Below are 20,056 nucleotides of genomic sequence, written 5' to 3' on the forward strand. Positions count from 1 at the left end.
TCGCACAACAATACCAGAGTGACTCCATTTTCCAATCAAAACTGAAAATTTTATAATCAGTTGCATATCTTGCAGTTCATCCAATCTCCTGTTTGGTTGCTAAGACAAGCCGACAAGGCAAACTTTTGATCTTGGATCTTCCTTGTTCGGTCATTTGCAGCCGTGGATTGGAATATTTCAGCTTAAGAAAGCAATCACAATCCCTTAAAAGTTGAGCTGAGTCTCTGAGAGGTACACAACTAAGATTGAAATGGGAGGAAAGGAATTGTTTTAAAGATTTCATCTTTAGTAATTTCACTGATATTCTATCAACTAAACTGAGTTTCAGGTTCTTATTCGTTTTGAATAGTCTTTAATTCATTTCTATGTATGTTGTTTGGATTGAATTTGTCTGAGAATGTCATCATAATAGGTAATCTATTTGTAGACTGATTCAGAAAAGCCGTATTTGTATGAATTAGTCCACCCTTTCTGTGAAATCGATACTGGTGTTCTGTAGACTTGTTCAACACAGATAAGAGTTTTTCTTATAAGGACTCGATGAAATAAACGACTTTTTTTTCAGTCCATTTCTTACCATAATTGGAGGAAGAGTTGATTACTAATCATTATCCGACAAGTTGTTGTGACAATTTTGGGGGTTCTAGGCTTCTAGCTTATGGGTAGTTCTTAGTTCTTACCTTTTCCATTTGTTTGGGTGTTTGTATCGAATTGAGTGGGGTGAATATTGGGTTCAATCTAATATCGACATGTTTTGCAGGGGTGTGTGAGCTGTTTGTTTAGTTGAGTAGTATGAATGGAAGCTATAGCAATGCAAGTCCGAGCTCAAGCTCGAGTCAGAATAGCAGTTCCCATGACACCGAGGATGACCAGACCATTGCAACCATCTTGGCTGAAGAAGAAAAGCTGAAAAATGAGCGCAGGCTGGGGAAGAGACTCTCCCACTTAGATTCAATTCCGGTATGTTGGCCAATAATGTTTAATCTTACCTGATCAGGCGATATCAGAAGCGTGCCACCTTAAACAAGGCTTCTTTATGTATAAATACAGGGGGTATATATGTATGTATGAAAGGGAAATATCTATGTTCTTTTGATGGAGCAAAGAGCAGGACACGAGGATCATCCTGTTGTTTTATGTAGAGTAAAAACACATACATGTAGATTCTCTAATTTAATCAAGCTAAATTGCAGTGAAACACACCCCAAGTCTCTTTATTACACAAGAATATGATACATGTGAAAAACACAGTATGGTGATTCATGAAGTACCCAGATCATTGGGTTTACTTTAAGTCTCAAATGTTTTTGCTTTCTAATTCACTCTATCATCTACCTACCTAGAGGGAGTGGAGCAGGAGGTGTTACCTATAAAGCCTGAAGGCATATGGGTCTGTCCTGGTGTTCGTGTGGTTGAGTTTAGTGTGCAAATACAAAGTTTTCTTTTTTCCTTTGTAAATTAGCATTATCTACTTCTTGCTTATGCTCATTAATAGGTGTATGTTTTGGGACTGGTTATAAGTGTATCTGTCACAAGTCACAACCTTGATAACTTAGGATAAAGCTATATTTCATACTTATACACAACTTGAGTAGTGTATGATGAAAAAAATAGTAATCTTTACCGCCCCTGTTGTTAAAAAGTATATAGCTTTCTTGTTATTAAGTTGATGTGTATGTACTTATTGGTTCACCTTGTTTGCAGCACACTCCCAGGGTGAATGGGGAGATACCTGATGTGAATGATGCCACCCAAGACCATAAGAGGCTTTCAGAAAGGTTCTAGTTCACTTAACCTTTCCTTAAGTCAGTTCTCTTACTAAATCATGAATTAAATATTGTAGTTTAATCGTTGCTTTACTATTCTCCTTTGGGTACATTAATTGGGTGAGCTCATGCAATGTCTAGCTCTTACCAAGCAGCTGGCTTTATTACATGTGTTCATACTGGATGATATATATGGTAGCAGAAAAATCACCATAAATAGGTAACTATATTTCATTATTTGTTTCAGGTTGGCTACCTATGATCTATCTGAGCTACAAATTGAGGGTGATGGAAATTGCCAGGTTTAATACCAGACAATTATGTCAACTTTATTATTTTGTTTTCTTGTATTAAGTCAAACATGCTGCATCCATGATTTGTAAAATATTTGCTTAACATGCTGCAGTTTCGAGCAATAGCTGATCAGTTGTTTCGCAATGCGGATTACCATAAGCATGTAAGAAAACAGGTTATAAAGCAGGTATGGCTGATCATATGCATCTACTTCTTTCTTTATGTTAGCTATTCTGTTGGTGGTGCTTTACCTAGGTATAGTTACTGTTAGGCTTGATCGGCTTCGGAAATTGTACCCTTGAGCAATTTTTTAAATTGTTTGCATGTAAATACGGATTTGAAAATCCTATTACCTGGACAGTGTGGCAGGCAGATTCTGTAGAGTAGCTCTAGGGTATCCTTTTAAATCTATATTCATCTCTGTTGATGTTGCAATTTCAAATGAAGCTTATATCTGTATGCAATCATCTCCTTAGTTTCACTTGTTTATACATTTGTCTTTTGTGTTTTAGTTGAAGCATCACAGAAAACTCTATGAAGCTTATGTCCCGATGAAGTACAAAAGTTACTTGAGGAAGATGAAAAAGTTAGATATCTTCTTTCATGCCTATTGATTTTTGCTGCAAATATGAGACTGTTGCATTTATCTCTAATTGTTACTTAGAGCTGAACCTAATTCTATTTTGAATATCTCACTAGAAAAGGGGAGTGGGGAGATCATCTTACCCTACAAGCAGCTGCAGACCGAGTAAGTTCCAGCTCTATGCAATTTGACTTAATAAGAGGTCGTTTAAATTCAAGAAAGTAATAAAAAAAATCCTGCTCTAAGGTTATTTTGTGAAGATGCTAACATTCTGCTTCACTTGGACCTTTTTTTTTTGTCAAGGCATGGTTTGCATGCATCTTATTTTCCTTATTTATTATTACCTTGCATATAAATGAGAAGTGAATAGTATTTTAATCATAAGAAGCAAGTAAATATTGGACCACAGTTAATAAAATAGGCATCACTAATCATGAAACATCAGTTATGATCTATTGTGTTCTTGACTTCTTGTACCATTCTCTTCAGGTTTCAATTTCATAAATAGGCCTGCAAGAAATTTCTTTGCTGTCTACTTTCCATTAAGTAATATAGCATCAGTCTGCAGAAATCATGATCCAAGTCGATATTTGTTTCATTTGGTTATAGTTCTGACATAATGTTATCAAACTGTAGATCTGTTGGATTGAAGTACAGATTCATAGAACATAATGGCGTTGTATCTGTTAATTATTTGTATATACCTGTTTGCTCACAGATAATTTCGTTTGTTTCACTCTAATTATAAATCCGCAATGATTGTCTTCTAACGCCTTACCGTTTTCATTTGTAGTTTGGAGCCAAAATTTGTTTAATCACCTCTTTTCGGGATACTTGCTATATTGAGATCCTTCCTAAAGATGGGAATCATATGAGAGGTACATCTCATTTGCTTCCTTTATCTTATCAAATTTTGTCAGGCTGTCTTGAAAGAGAACGCATAATACATTACATATGTCAGTTTACGCCCCAGCATTCTGTTGTACTGTACTATTAAAACTTCCAGTTAAGAAACAATTGAGGGCTCTTATGTTTTGCGTCAAATCTGACCACCTTTTGGGCTCTCTTTTCAGAGCTTTGGTTGAGCTTTTGGAGTGAAGTGCATTACAACTCACTATATGCTACTGCAGGTGATAAACTAAACTGCTATTACTCGATATCTTATTTCTATTTTGTTTCTTTTTAACAATTTGGAAACAGTGCTGATTGTCTTACTAACCTATTTGCAGATGTTCCCACAAGAAGTCCCAAAAAGAAGCATTGGCTTTTCTAGACTTAATTAGCAGGCAGACAGACCTTGATGTAAATTGACAGGCATTCGATTGAATTCTTTCTGCATTTACCAGGCATTCGATTTATTTCTTTCGACATTTACCCTGAGTGAGTTAAGAGTTAGAAACTTATTGATATTTGTATATAAAAGCTGCATAGCATTTCTATCACGCTTTTACGACAATGTAAATTTAGAAAGTTACTACCTATATATGAGTTACAAGCGGCTAGCTTGGTTTACCTCCTCACTCAAACTCTCAGGTGACTTGATCAATCCATTTAGAATGTGGACAAAATTCAATCGGGTCCAGCAAGTGTGCTAGACTTGTTGAACGACTTGGTTGAACACGCTTACGTCTCGTTCTTCTCTTTTCGATTGTTTTTTATTTTGATCTTTGAAAATGAAGTTTACTGTTAATTTGTTTTTTTTTTAACCATGCATACTGAAACTATAATTGTTAGACTTGAAAATTTGAAGGGCCAATTAGGCAATTACCAACAGAACTATAGAAAGTTTTGTAATGTTCCAAAGCATTATCAGCATCGTTGGTCAAAATTTTTATAATGTGTTGAAAATTATTTTATAATGTTTCGGAGTATTATCGAGTTTTCAAAAATTTAATAAAATGTCGAAAATTTTAGTGTTCCGGAGTATTGTAGAGTCTACGGTCGGAATTCCAAACACCAAACAAAAATTACCTCAAAGTTTCCATTTTTTTCTCTTCAAAAGTGACCATTCGGCCATTCCGGCGTGTTGCCAACTCCAAATTACGTTATTGCAACATCACCAGTCGTCTACCCGCCCGCCACGTGTACATAAGGCCACCTGTCAATTCTTCATTGGCTAGACCCCCGCTTCACTTGCCACATAAGCATCGTTTACGTTCTTCCCCATATATATAAAGTGCTCGAAAATTGCAGCGCCCAATGAGAAAGTCCATCTCTTTTGGTTTCGTGCATCGTCGTCAACCTCACAACCAATCTCTGCAACTCTTCTTCTGGAGAATGCGATCTGCACATTTCTACTGGTCAGTTTCTCTCTCTCTCTCTCTCTGATTTCATTTCTCTTTCAATTTTAGACTATCTCTCGTTCGATTATGTATTAGGCTCTGTTTGGTTTCCAAGAAAATGTGAACACTAGTAGAGAAGCAAACGAGTCCTGGAGATTAATTTTTTCATTTCAATTTTAATTTCGTATAGAATTCAATTTAAGCTGAGCTGAAACGGTTTGTAATTTCAGTGATTTATTATTTGTTTTTTGTCTTTTTGTAATTTGTGTTTTGTTCAGACGAAGCTTCAAGTCATAGTCCCCTAGGGTTTAGTGATGCAATCTAGGATGGCGTCGATCTTATACAAGCTAGGGTTTTGCTTATCGCTGCTATGCCTTGTGATTTCTCCGGCCCAATCCGCGGTTATGAGCATAGATCTAGGCTCCGAGTGGCTCAAAGTCGCCGTAGTGAACCTCAAACGCGGCCAGAGCCCGATTTCCGTTGCTATTAATGAAATGTCCAAGCGGAAATCCCCGGTTTTGGTTGCGTTTCACTCCGGCGACCGCCTTATGGGTGAGGAAGCGGCGGGGCTGGTTGCTCGGTACCCGGAGAAGGTGTTTTCTCAGGCTAGGGAGTTGATTGGGAAGCCCTACGAGCACGGCAAGAGCTTTTTGGATTCCTTGTACTTGCCGTTCGATGTTACGGAGGATTCTAGGGGAACTGTGAGCTTCAAGATTGATGACAAGGTTACTAGTTACTCGGCGGAGGAAATAGTGGCTATGATCTTGGGTTATGCTGCTAATTTAGCTGAGTTTCACTCGAAAGTAGAGATAAAGGACGCCGTTATTACTGTTCCCCCTTACTTTGGACAAGCCGAGAGGAAGGGGTTAGTCCGGGCCGCACAGTTGGCTGGAATCAATGTTCTTTCTTTGATTAATGAGCATTCTGGTGCTGCATTGCAGTATGGGATTGATAAGAATTTCGCAAATGAGTCTAAGCATGTAATATTCTATGATATGGGCACCAGCAGTACCTATGCAGCACTTGTATATTTCTCGGCTTATAATACCAAGGAGTTTGGAAAGACTGTGTCGGTCAACCAATTTCAGGTAATTTTTAATCCCTTTAGCATGTTTCAAAATGTAAGAGTTTGAGTCAATGCAATTACCGGGTAACGCGCTATCCTTTCATGAAAGACTTTTCATAAATGATAGACTGTACCTCTATATCCACATGGATTTGGGTTTGTAAGCAAATAGAAATATTTTATCAAGTAATTGCATTCGTGATTTTGTTACTTTTTTTTTGGTAATGATGATTGTGTTACTTATGAAAGTATAGATTTGCATAATCCACATGCCATATGAAATTACCAGAGTCATTTTAGTTTGTTTCCGTTCCACATTTCCTTTTACATAAGGATGACTTGAGAAACGTTATGGAAAGCAGTCTACCCCCTTCTCCATACTTTATTGCTCATAAATTTGCTGTGTATACTAATTTTTCAGCACTTAAGTCATGTACTCAAATTGTTCGTTCAGGTCAAGGATGTCAGATGGAACCCAGAACTAGGGGGTCAGAATTTGGAACTACGGTTGGTTGAGCACTTTGCGGATGAGTTCAACAAACAAGTGGGAAATGGGGTTGATGTGAGGAAGTCTCCAAAAGCAATGGCTAAATTAAAGAAACAGGTGAAACGTACAAAAGAAATTTTGAGCGCAAACACAATGGCTCCAATATCTGTTGAATCTCTTTATGATGATCGAGACTTCAGGTTGGTGGACTTTTGTTGAAAAGTTTTCTCATCATTAGTTACTTTTATTTGTTAAGTTAGTGGAATAAATGGGGTGGAGAGGTCATGTAATGCTATACATGTGGATAGATGCCTATGCCAACTTTTTCCCTCACATTCTCTTGCTTGATATTGCATATTGTATGTTTTATTGAAAATTCAGCCAATATTGAAGTTTAAATTCATGTGCTTTTCACCTTGTGGTCTGGCATCTTGGTCATGTTATTGCTTATGTGATATCCTCTGAAAATATATTTGCATGACATGTGTTTCGCTTCTAGGAGCACCATAACTCGTGAGAAGTTTGAAGAGCTCTGCGAAGATCTGTGGGAGAAATCTCTTGTACCTGTTAGAGAAGTGCTTAAGCATTCTGGTTTAAAAGTGGCTGACTTATACGCTGTCGAATTGATAGGAGGAGCTACCAGAGTGCCCAAATTACAGGTATGGACTATATCCCGTAGCTATTAGGTTCTTCTAGTGATAAGGAATCACAATGAATTACATTAGCGAATGCTATACGATGGGTGTTCAGTGTCTGCTTGTTGGTATGAAGTTGTTAATTGGAGTGTAGTTGACCATTCTGTCCAAATAGTCATCAAATCCTCCAGTCTCTAGGACAGCATCATCTTTACACTTTCAGTTTTTGTGCCTCTCTCTCTCTCTCTCTCTCTCTCTCTCACATACACACACACACACACACACACTTACACACTTCTTGAAATATTATTGTTTCCCAGGCTGACCAGTACCCATTAAATTCTTGTGTGCCACTTTGATGTCTACTTACCAGTTGCATGAAATTCATGTTTCATATTTAAGAAAGATTGTTCATGAGATGATGTTTTCTATTTCTTTCACATCAGGCTAGGCTTCAGGAATTTCTGGGAAGGAAAGAGTTGGACAGACATCTGGATGCTGATGAAGCCATAGTTCTTGGTGCCGCTTTGCATGCTGCCAATTTAAGTGATGGAATTAAACTGAATCGCAAGTTAGGAATGGTTGATGGTTCATTCTATGGGTTTGTGCTTGAGTTAGATGGACCTGGTCTTCTGAAAGATGACAACAGCAGACAGTTACTGGTACCACGAATGAAGAAACTTCCTAGCAAGGTGAGTAACATTGAAAGAGATTCGTCAATGGAAGTTCTTTTTGCATTAGTATCCCTGGCTAAGCTTCTCTCTGTTGAATGCTAGATGTTCAGATCATTTACCCATAACAAAGACTTTGAGGTTTCGCTAGCATACGAGAGTGATGATCTTTTACCTCCTGGTGCCACCTCCCCTCTATTTGCCATGTATGCTGTGGCAGGATTGACAGATGCAAGTGAGAAGTAAGAATTTTTAATGTTTATTTCTTCCAAATTTACATGATTTGTGGCAAATGCTTTGCACCTTGTGTCCACTTAAATCACTAGCTAAACACTGATCTGATTATATACTTGTTTTCTCTTTTAGGTATGCATCCCGGAATCTGTCTTCTCCAATTAAAGCAAATCTGCACTTCTCTTTGAGCAGAAGTGGCATTTTGTCATTTGATCGTGCAGATGCTGTTGTTGAAATAACAGAATGGGTAGAAGTTCCTAAGAAGAATCTGACAGTTGAGAATGCAACTACTGGTTCCCCCAACATATCGAGCGAAACTGGTGCTCAGAACGCCACAGCAGAAAGTAATGACAACTTGAAAACAGATGATGGGGGGAACAGTAACACGTCCAACTCTACTGTAGAAGAACAAGGTAGTGCCGATCTTGGTATTGAAAAAAAGTTGAAGAAGCGAACCTTCAGAGTCCCACTGAAGGTATAAACCTGCATGCTATCCTCTTTATGATTCTGACAGGCAATGAGGGGCCATTAAATGTACAAAAGCTACTGCCTGTATCATTGATTTTGTTAATTGATCTGTTTTCTTTTATGTAGATTGTTGAGAAGACAATTGGACCAGCGATGTCTCCTTCCAAAGAATCTCTTGCTGAAGCCAAAAGTAAACTAGAAGAATTGGACAAAAAGGATGCAGAGCGGAGGAGAACTGCAGAGTTGAAAAACAATCTGGAAGGATACATATATGCTACTAAAGAAAAGGTGCAAACTTTTGCTTTTCTGGCCCATTGTTAAGTAACTTTAAGCTTTTTTATCTCTTCGATTTTTTCGTCAGGTCTTAGTGAATCTAGTTTTCTATTTATAGTTAAACTGATGGATTTTTTTCTTTTAGTTTCATCTAATCCTGGCAACTGGGTTATCATTTTTATTCATTAATGATTATGTATATAGCCTTTGAACTGTATTTTCATAAGTTTGTAAATACTAAGCTTTTGTGGAAATTATTGTTGATTCTACCCTATATTTGATTATAACATGTAACTTTCTTATACAGCTCGAAACATCTGAGGAATTTGAAAAGATTTCAACTAGTGAGGAACGCCAAACCTTCATTGGAAAGCTTGATGAGGTTAGAGTTCTTCCTGAACCCAAAAGTTGACTGGATTGTGTGTTTCCCAACTTTTCAAATCTAAACTTGTTTCCATTTTTCTCAGGTACAAGACTGGCTCTACATGGATGGTGAATATGCTACTGCTTCAGAGTTTCAGGAACGCCTAGATATGCTAAAAGCTACTGGTGACCCGATATTCTTAAGGTATGTGCCAGTATAAAATCCGAGTTAAACTCAACCAAAGCTTGTGGGATAATGCAACATATCTAATCTGATAATCTCGGTACAGATTCAAAGAGCTCTCTGCACGTCCAGAAGCAGTGAAACACGCTCAAAAGTACCTTGTTGAGCTGCCGCAGGTTAGACTGTCATTGTTTGATGTTTATGTATGTTTTGTGCCAAAAAGGGCTACTGATGAAATAAAATAGTGATTAAATTCAGATAATGTCATAAAATTTGCATTTGTTTATGATGGTAAATAATGATGAAACCACTAGGTGAGCCATGAGATCTTACCATATCTTTGTCATTATGATTATCTGCAGATCGTGAAAGGCTGGGAGTCCAACAGATCTTGGCTTCCGAAAGATCGGATCACTGAGGTACTTGGATCATATCTAACGGAACTCAAGTTCTCTGTGATTTTGTAAGTATTTGACTGCTATATGAGTGGCCTCTGATGCCTAAGTGTGGGATATTCTTCTGTGTTTTATAGGTTTTGAATGCCGGTGACAAATTGAAGACTTGGTTGGATAAAAAGGAGGCTGAACAAAAAAAGTAAGTTTCTTTTTTATTGGAATATATATTCGGTTTTGTGTGATTGTAAATGCCATAAAATAAAAGAAGATGAATTTTCTATTTATTTAAGTTGGGCTACTGAATGATGTTGAGGTTGTTCCCTTTAGATAAAGTCAACCATCCGTACTAGTTTATATGCTCTGCTTCCATTTGCTTGACCCCACTCATTTATTCTATGTTGAAGGATACCTGGATTTAACACACCAGCATTCACATCCGAAGATGTATACATGAAGGTGTTTGATGTGCAAGAAAAGGTACGGCTGCAAACCTGTTTTCCGATTAAATAAGACTGTAATATACTAGCTATCTCTCTACGTTGGGTCACAGTCCTCTTACATGCCATCGCTTTTTCATAATTAATTTTTTTATATATCTAGGTTGACAGCATAAATAGAATTCCGAAGCCAAAGCCTAAAATTGAGAAACCAACAAGCAATGAAACAGAGAGCACCAAGGAAAAAGTTAAAGACTCGAACACGAGCTCTGAGAGTTCCTCACAAGATGAGAAGACTGGGTCAGAATCTGAGGGCCATGATGAGCTATGATCTGGTTTTACTGATATCTCGATTAGTATTATTGTCATCATCTACCTTCCCAGTTAATGATCGCAGATTGGATCGGGCTAGAAGGGAGAAAGGTACTTGCAATTTTTATGCAGTAGAGAAGCACAGCCCCTCTTCAGTTGGGGGCTTATTAACCTTGATATAGCTGGGTAATCGCTCAAGAACATGTCTCCTGTTTCTTAAATTATACTGCTATCATCGTATACGGACATCACGAGAGGCTCTCATGGTTCTATCATATTACCTCGTTAAAAGTTTTGATCATTGTTATAAGTTCAGCTGACAGTATGATAGGGATTTTGATGTCAAGGAAGATTGTATCATCTTTGAGAAAATATGTAGCTCCTTTTCAGTACGATACCTGTTGCTCTGTTACTGGTTCTTTCTAGACACAGAAAAACAAACCAAAGAGATAACTTATTAGGAGTGGAGCCTTAATCAAGAACATTATAATTCAACATTACATTATTATTACAACAGGTTTTAATACTACCAGAAGTTTTTGTCTAAGTTCAGAGTGGACCTTTTTGCTAGGGAAGATAGATTTGGAGCTAAGAAGCCTCATTGTCTTCCTCAGCTGCTCCCTTTTTGAGATGCAAATACTTCTCTCTTCTGGAAGTCTTTCAAACCCTTACCGCTACCGGTTACCCTCACCTTTCCGAAAGGATCGTCTGGAGACTTGAAGATGCTCTCCCGCTTGTGTCCAGATGCATAACTACTCTTCTACGTCTTGCCTTTGGTAGTTTGGAATTGCTGCCATGCATTTTGGCGTTTGTTCTGATTGATTTCCAGTTGCTCCAGCCTCACTTTCGACTTAAAATTATGCAGCTTCCTGCGTTTGGCAATTTTCACATCCTCAGGATCGTCCAGTTCCATACGAAGCTTTGCCGGTGTGCTTCGTGGCTGGATGTTGCCGGAAGCGGCTCGTGCAATTTTCCTTTTTTATTGCTTGTTTAGTAGCTTCAGCAACTCTTTCAGCTTCCAACAATGCATTAACAGCTCCTTGAATCGGCCTCACATTCGCTGGATCCACCTCTTCTTTATTCCCCCAGCCTTTATATGTAAGTATGTAACGTAATACTCAATGGGGGTAAGAAAATCGATTGTTGCTTCGTACCACTCTCCATCTTCACTATAGACTGCCTGAACTCTTGAACCAGGAGCAAATTTGTCATCACAATCGGGAAGAGTACTCCCTGTATCATTCTCATTCTTCTGAGACTTGGGAAAACCAGGAGATGCACTAACGTTTATTCCAAGTTCTAAATTAGAATTATGATTTCTACCTGCAAAGCTCCTTCTCTGATGGCTATAAGCTCATGGAGTACTCGTTCCATCTCAGCATGCTCAGAGTTTCCGGGGTCATGAGCTAAAACCTCCTTGACCTTTTGAAGCTCCTCCTTGTACATGGAGAGATTACAGGAGAGCTTTTCTATGGATGGTTGGTCTCCTCCGTTTTCCATTCTTTTTTATTTTCCAGTGTTCAGATATCGAGTCTCAAAGAGATTTTTAGCAGATGGAGGAATTCTGGTAGAGTGGTTTATTCTCCTTTTTTCCATGTATATAGGGTTTTTTTTTTCTCCCGGTTCAATCTTCTCCCTCTCTGTTCCTTGGATGAGTAGGACTCCAGGTCGTATACATGGTCCAACTCCAAAGATAATCAGGAATACCCATCGCACAAGAACATGCCTTTATTTTCAAGAACCCTACACGACTTGTTCATGCGAACTTGGCTACAAACCCAGCAATGTGTCGGCAGTGTTTAGTGCATAGGGTTCTAATGCCAAAGCATGAACATAATGAGTACTACTTTATGAGTACTATCCACATTATCCCAAGCCATGCCTTAAATAGAGGGAAGCACTCTAGCTTCTAGAGGTAAAGCCAGCAACATTGGTCATAACAGAAACTTTACTCCTTTGGTTTGATTACAAAATACAAAAAGATTACAATAAAATAGAAGTGTTGCAAACAATTACAAGAAGTATTGCATACTCCAGTACTAGGGGAAATTACAATCACTCAAAACTAGGGCCATTCACATAATATTACAGGGTTCACTTCATTTTAATAACAACAACAACAAAAGTGAAATTACAGCATGAATTATGGTTTGCATAGAACATGCATAACAACAATCTTCAGAACCTTGAAGGCACTGAGAGAACCAGAATGCTTGATGGAAGGCTAAGACTGGTAGTAAGAGAGGACTGTATATACGGTTTGCAGAACCGTAAGAACTATAATAAGGACAACAGCATTAGAAACTGACCATATCGATGAAGGATTGTACAAATAGTTATGTTTGATGTATGCTATCAACCTTTGTAACCAATGTTGTTTATAATACTTTCTCACTGCTGTGGAAACTTGCCAAAAAGACTTACAGCAGGAGGATGTTGCCAAACAATTGCAAATGTCGCTGAAGAAACTGGCTATGTCCTCCTTGTTCAAACTGGTTTGGATTATCTCGTTCTTGATGAGAAACTCCACATCTTTGCTAGATTGAATAAGGTCACCCAATGCCCTGGCATAAGTGCTAATTTGATACCTATGTGGCCCTGGTTCACACTGTTCCAAGGCGATGAGGTTTCGAAAGACAGGATTATCACCCTGGATGGTTATTGGTGCAATCTCCAGCACTCCGTCGAGGAATGTCATGTTCATGTTGATGTTGCTTCTGTTGGGTTGAAACATGACTCCAATTTGCTGAAGTTTGGTCGCAGAGGGCATACAGTCCCAAAATGGCATAATCTCCTCTTTCTTATCTAGTTCAGCTGAAAGGATTCTGACATTGTCCAGTAAATGTCTGCTTTCCGATGTTTGCTCTAGATGATCATCAGACACAGGCCCCCTAATCGGGAGACAATTGTGAGTAAGCTCAGCTAAGGACTTGCACATTCCATTAGGTACTTGGTTGGTGAGTAAGAATAAACAGTCAAGCACTCTCCATGGCAGCTGGTTTTCTAGCATAACAAGGTCACTTGTAAGAGTTGGTGACATTGCTAAACTAATATTGAACAGTGGATCATCCGGGTCTGTGGGAACTTCTCCTATTTTTCTGCGGTAGTATTCAAGAATAAAGCAGCCATCGACAACCATCATTTCTACAAATGTTGCACTGCTCAGATGATCAAGTTTTTCATTATAGCATTCTCGAGAATAGTCTTCCATGCCTCTGATCTTTTTAACCATGTGCTCCAAGTTGGTCTCAGGATTCGGATTTCGATCAAGGAGCTGGCGCAAGTACCAAAGCTTAGATTGTTCCATGGCTTGCAGCTTCTTTGTGCCATGGTGAAATGGTCCAATTGAAACTAAACTAGGAACAAAATCCTTTTCATGAAGATTCTTCAGTGCATCTGGGACTCTGTATATGCAAGTGCTAGGTGGTAATGGTGCTTTGCTACGAAGCTTTATTCTAATGGAAGATGCTATGGTCACACTGTCTTCTTCGTCTTTGATTTCGATCAAGTGGTGCTCTTTCACATTGCCCTCTGTCATCATGAAACTGCTTCTGATCGTCTTCAAAGAACGCAGTCGAAAGCTGCACTTGATATAGTTACTATCAGATTTCCACATTAATTGGAACTAGAAACATGTTCTAAGGATGATATGATCAATTACACTCCAAGGTCAAAATCTTTGTGTTATTCTAAAACTCAAAAAGAAAAAAGTTGTGATCTGATAAAGGTTCTGTTTTTGATTGTGGTACAAGGTAAAGAATGTCTTTTTGTGTGTGTTTCCAGTTAGGTCTGTCTGTACCTTCTTCACTGTTGTTTTCTATTTGATATACTCTGATTTTAGCTAGCAGAAAATAATATTACAAACTCTTCTCCTTGTCTTTATACTTGAGACATTTTCGAGAGTTAGTTGACAAAGAAGCAGACGCCGAAAATAGTAAACAATAGTGCTGTTTTTCGTACCTGGGAATTTATGCTGGAGCTGTAGTGAAATGAATGCTTGATCTCCTTGCAGCTTAGCTCGTTGCTAGGATCAGATTCAATACCTATTTGCTGGACATCATCTCACTCTTATACGCTATTAATGTGATGACAGATTGAATTATTTGCTGTTTTGGCCAAGTCTATTTAAGTAGTTTTTATTCCATAGCCGTTCTTAGTGAATTTGAGTCCACACAACACAAATCACCTGCCAGCAGAATTCAAAACCATCAGTCGCACCTAACCTTCTTCAACGATCTCACTTTCCCTTCATATGATTGATCTTCACAATCACCCACCTAAGTTTGTTTTACACAACTCTGTCGCCCTGTCGGTACAATGACTTGGTGACATTCATGTTAATTGTGCATGCAGGTCCTATTGACACACCATAATCTTTTTTTTTTTTGGTGTATCCATTTATGCCTGCATCTACCATACTGAATTATTTGTGGGGAAGAATGTCATTTAATTAGTTCTTACTATCATTAGATTTAGATGTGACCAAATATATAACCTAACACACAGCTATAATCTTAATATGAAATCCATATTTTCATAAAGCAAATTATTAATGAAACGGTTAGAACGATCTGTGGATCAACAAAAAAAAGTCTCATAAATGCGTTACTCTTCGAAAACAAATAGGAGAAGGCCATTAGGAATGGTTTAACCTATTGCGAACAGTTGCTACAACTTAGGTCCAGTTGACACTTGACAACATAATTAGCATGAAGATCCGCAGCCTATCAAGAACGTTGTTATGGTGTCTTCTTTTGAAGATCATCAGCCTATCAAGAACGTTGTTACGGTGTCTTCATTTGCTTCACCGCTGGATCAAAACGATCTTCATTGTTTATGACGTTGAAGAAAGGTGGTATAAGAAACTCCCAGATTAAGTGATGCAATTGATTCTACAACGACTGCCGGTGTCAGATTTCTTCAGTTGCCCTGACGTGTGCCGTTCTTGGCGAGCCGCAATCGACAGCGAGCGTAATCTTCCTGCTAATCAACTCCCATGGCTTGTGCTCGAAACCGGTCATTCATTCTACTTCAAAGATGACACTTTTGCAAGTGATAGGAGGATTTTCAAACCAAAAACATATCGATTCATAATGCATTACTTGCGGATCAAATGTATTGGATCAATAGAGGGTTGGCTCATCATGTCTACCAGAGAGATGTTTTTATTAGATGATGGTACCACTTTCGACTTGTGCTTCTTGAATCCAGTATCAGGTGACCGGATTATGCTCCCATCACATCCTATAACTAACTTATTGAACAAATTAAAAGCAGTTGCCTCTTTGGTGCCAACGACAATAAGGCAGCGGCGCTGTTATGTGTCTTGGCCTTTTGTACGCCAGCTGATAAATTATGGACCTTCATCGAGGCCAAAGATGATCAAGGGGCAACTATATCATTTCAACAATTAGAGATAGTTGCTGGGAAGTTATATGCTGTTGGTAGACCCACATTAGATTTTGTGATGGTGTTTGACATTCAATTAGATCCCAATGGTGGCGGACTTCATACCTACACCACAGAAAAATTGATTTCTCGTCACCCCAATGTTGAGAGTATATTGCAAAACAGCTTCTACTATTTTCGATGTTGTTACCTAGAAAAAAATTCAGAATCGGAGAGTTAATCTGTATATTAATTGAATTGAATTCTTACTCTTGATTTGTTCTATATATATAATCAACTTTGATTACTATTATTTCCACAAATCACGGAGGAAATTCCTCATCTAATCACGCTAACACTCCCCCTCAAGTTGGCGCATACAAATCAACCATGCCCAACTTGCTAAGTGAGTCATAAAAAGCCTTCTTAGACACTCCTTTTGTGAGCATATCGGCAAGTTGCTCTTCTGTATGAACAAAAAGAAAACTGATGATCTTCACATCTTTTATAAAGTGACGATCAACCTCCACATGTTTTGTATGATTATGTTGTATATGATTATGTGAAATATCAATGGCCGCCTTGTTGTCACAGTACAGCTGCATATCACACTCAGGCTTAATGCCCAAATCTTGTAGCAAATTTCTAAGCCATAACAATTCGCACACTCCCTGAGCCATACCTCTGTATTTTGCCTCAGCACTAGATCGAGCTACCACTTTTTGTTTCTTACTCTTCCATGTAACAAGATTACCTCAAACAAAGGTAAAGTACCCTGATGTGGATCTCTGATCTGTAATATTTCCAGCCTAGTCTGCATTTGTGAAGCCACAAACCGTAAATATATTATTGTGATTAGAGAACATTATTCCTCTCCCTGGAGCTGACTTCAAGTACCTCAAAATCCTTACAACAACATCCATGTGGTCCACACTGGGATTATGCATGAACTGACTTACTACACTTACTGCATACGCAACATCTAGTCTTGTATGTGATAAATAAATCAAGCATCCAACTAGCATTTGATAACGAGGTTTGTCAGTAGACACTTGATCTAGATACTCTGCTAACCGATGGTTCTGCTCAATATGAGTATCAATAGGAGTGCAATCCAACATACCTGTCTCTGTTAGTAGATCAAGGATGTACTTTCTCTGACACAAGTAGATACCATCACTTCCCCTGACTACCTCAATGCCCAAGAAGTACTTGAGTGTACATAGGTCATTCATCTCAAACTCTGTGGCTAGCTGTTTCTGTAATCTATCCACCTCAACAGTATCATTTCTAGTAACTACCATATCATCAACATATATAATTAGAGCTGTTATATTCCTTTGTTGATGTCTGAGAAATAATGTGTGGTTTGAATTACTCTGTTTGTAGTCAATTTTCCTCATGAATTGTGAGAATCTTCCAAACCAAGCACGATGTGACTATTTAAGACCATACAAAGACTTTCTCAATCTGCATACAAAGTTACTTGGAGAAGTGGCCACATATCCAGGTGGAAGATCCATGTACACTTCCTCTGTAAGTTCTCCATGAAGGAATGCATTCTTAACATCAAGTTGTCTGAGTGGCCAGTTTAAACTAGAAGCAAAATAGAGCAATACTCGAATATTATTTATCTTTGCAAAATGTGCAAATATCTCATCATAGTCTATGCCATATGTCTAGGTGAACCCTTTTGCTACTAGACGTGCTTTATACCGGCTCACTGACCCATCTGAATTATACTTCACTTTAAACACCCAACGACATCCCACAGTCTTCTTGCTATGTGGTGGAGATACAAGCTCCTAAGTATTGTTCTTTTGTAATACTTCCATCTCTTCCTCTATTGCTTTCCTCCATTTTGGATCTCCCAATGCATCCTGCACTTTGTTAGGTACTGATACATTAGATATTTGATTCACAAATGATTCATATGACTTAGACAACCTTTTGGTAGATATAAAATTTGCCACATGATACTTAGCTTTAGCATGAAGGGTAGGTTCATACTTTTTTGTGGGCTGACCCCGAGTAGACCTATTTGAGAAGACATATTGCCTACTATTAGCCTCAATAGGATGACTAACCTCAGATGAGTGATCTTTCGTACCAGGAGAGCATTGGTCAGGTGTAGAAACATTAGTACGGGAGATATAAGGGGCAGTTGTGTTGTCATCTTCTGGTACATGAATCTCTGGAGTGACTCCACCGCCAGAATCATCCGGTGGTGCCTGTGTAGCAGACACATTGGTAATCTCAATTGAGCCTATCACCATATCTACTGGCTTACTTGTCTCCCCCTCTCCATGATACAGCTATTCAAAATATGAATTCTCCCCCTAAAGAGCAGTAGCGGAAGAGGCAAATAGCTCATGTCCTCAAAGAAAGTAACATCCATAGTGACATAGTACTTCCTGGTAGGTGGATGATAGCACCGATACCCTTTATGATGTCCTACATACCCAACAAACACACATTTAACTGCTCGGGCATCCAATTTAGACCGCTGATGTTTGAGAAGATGGACAAAAGCAACACAACCGAAAACACGGGCAGGAAGATTATGAAAAGAAGGTAATGAGACATGAGATGCAAGCACCTCATAGGGAACTTTTCCCTGAAGGACACGAGAGGGAAGACGATTAATGAGGTGGGCGGAAGTTATGACATCATCACCCCAAAGGTACTTAGGCATATGGGCACTAAAAAGAATACACCGAGCCATATCAAGTAAACAACGATTTTTCCTTTCAGAAACTCCATTCTGCTCAGGTGTGTAAGGACATGTTGTTTGATGAACAATTTCGTGCGTGTTAAAGAACTCCTGAAAGACATGATTCACAGATTTCCCCACCCCATTATCAGAACGAAGAACTCTAATTGTGACATTATATTATGTTTGAATAGTGGTATATAAGGTTTGAAAAGCCGGAAAAACCTCATTTTTAGTTTTGAGGAGAACAATCCATGAAAGACGGGTGCAATCATCAATAAATGACACATAATACCGCATCCCTGACACAGTAGACTCTTTGGAGGGTCCCCAAACATCAGAATGAATTAATTCAAAAGGAAGAAGACGTTTATTAGAATTACTAGGGGAATAGGTAGATTGATGACTTTTGCCCAAAACACATGTCTCACAACGTAAAAGTGACTCATCTACATTAATAAACAATGTAGGCATAGATTTTTTCATAACACTAAAAGATGGATGCCCTAAGCGACGATGTCATAACCAAACTTCACTTAGCTTGTCAGAAGTGGAGATTAAAGCGGTTCGAGACTGTGCCCCTGGTTTCTCCCCCACATATGTCTGATCCAGATGAAACAACTGGTCCCTCAGATACCCCCGACCAATTAACTCACCGGTGAGAAGATCCTGAAATATCACATACATAGGAAAAAATGTCACAGAACACTTAGTGTCAGTGTTCAATTGGGAACATATATCAAATGATGAGATAAAATAGGTACATATAGCACATTGTGAAGTTCTATTGTGGGAGTAATACAAACTGACCATTTCTCTAATATGAGGAAGGCCTCACAATTAGTATTAGTAACATAGGGTATTGTGGAGGAGACAATACGGTAAAATAAGATTTGTCATAAGTCATATGATCAGACGCACCAGAATCAATAATCCATGTATCAAAACCAACAAAGTTATAAATATTTAAAGCCATACCAATTTTACCACGAACAACTATGGATGCGGTAGGTATTGCTCCTCCTGCTGTGTGATGATCATGTCCAACCAGACCATAGATATCTGGTTCGTGGACAAATTAAATGGCTGCTTTCGCCTTGGGACGATAATTAGGCCGCTTAGGCCTAAGGTGTGGATACAGCTTCCAACAAGTTGCCCGAGCATGGTTAGTATCATGACAACAAGAGCAAGGAGGGCGGGGCTGATTCCCGAAGCCTGGTGGCGGTCCTTGCTGATGAAGTGGAGCTGGAATGGCCTGCTAAAGGGGTGGTGCCGGAGAGCTAGCACGAACAATAAGGCTGGAAATTTCAACTTGTGTCTGATGAAGACTCACCTGTTGAGATTCATCATTTCGGATAATGTGAAAGCTGTAATTAGGCTTGGGATTCGGTCTTTCTGAGCAATTCTCCTTTGGCACTGTTATGCTTTGCATCAAGTCATTTTAGGAAATGGTGAACCCGCTCAAGCTCCTTTTCTTTTTGGTACCAAACAATATCCTCTTAATT

At 38.7% G+C, this 20,056-nt stretch overlaps 3 protein-coding genes and 1 pseudogene across 3 annotated transcripts; 2 read left to right on the forward strand and 2 right to left on the reverse strand.

Annotated features, from left to right (window-relative positions):
* LOC126798520 (OVARIAN TUMOR DOMAIN-containing deubiquitinating enzyme 11) lies at positions 1-4,163 on the forward strand. Its single transcript, XM_050525520.1, has 10 exons — positions 1-231; positions 761-960; positions 1,705-1,778; positions 2,014-2,068; positions 2,173-2,247; positions 2,573-2,646; positions 2,760-2,808; positions 3,437-3,521; positions 3,717-3,773; positions 3,873-4,163. The coding sequence occupies exons 2-10, from the start codon at positions 793-795 to the stop codon at positions 3,914-3,916; spliced, it is 681 nt and encodes a 226-aa protein (XP_050381477.1). The 5' UTR covers positions 1-231; positions 761-792; the 3' UTR covers positions 3,917-4,163.
* A 666-nt stretch (positions 4,164-4,829) lies between these two features.
* LOC126801085 (heat shock 70 kDa protein 17) lies at positions 4,830-10,842 on the forward strand. The gene is made up of 15 exons (XM_050528536.1): positions 4,830-4,943; positions 5,204-6,013; positions 6,446-6,678; positions 6,978-7,137; positions 7,560-7,805; positions 7,890-8,026; positions 8,151-8,493; positions 8,613-8,774; positions 9,067-9,141; positions 9,227-9,327; positions 9,413-9,482; positions 9,669-9,725; positions 9,839-9,900; positions 10,106-10,178; positions 10,302-10,842. Exons 2-15 carry the CDS (start codon positions 5,240-5,242, stop codon positions 10,467-10,469), a joined length of 2,661 nt encoding a protein of 886 aa, XP_050384493.1. The 5' UTR covers positions 4,830-4,943; positions 5,204-5,239; the 3' UTR covers positions 10,470-10,842.
* Positions 10,843-11,038: 196 nt separating this feature from the next.
* LOC126797257 (uncharacterized) lies at positions 11,039-11,950 on the reverse strand (annotated as a pseudogene).
* Positions 11,951-12,386: 436 nt separating this feature from the next.
* Positions 12,387-14,555, reverse strand: LOC126799764 (UPF0481 protein At3g47200-like). The gene is made up of 2 exons (XM_050527028.1): positions 14,411-14,555; positions 12,387-14,031 (listed from the first exon to the last, which is right to left on the reverse strand). Exon 2 carries the CDS (start codon positions 13,989-13,991, stop codon positions 12,675-12,677), a length of 1,317 nt encoding a protein of 438 aa, XP_050382985.1. The 5' UTR covers positions 13,992-14,031; positions 14,411-14,555; the 3' UTR covers positions 12,387-12,674.
* Between the last annotated feature and the right edge of the window lie 5,501 nt (positions 14,556-20,056).

The sequence above is a fragment of the Argentina anserina genome, chromosome 6 (genome assembly GCF_933775445.1).
Source record: "Argentina anserina chromosome 6, drPotAnse1.1, whole genome shotgun sequence".
Classification (NCBI taxonomy): domain Eukaryota; kingdom Viridiplantae; phylum Streptophyta; class Magnoliopsida; order Rosales; family Rosaceae; genus Argentina; species Argentina anserina.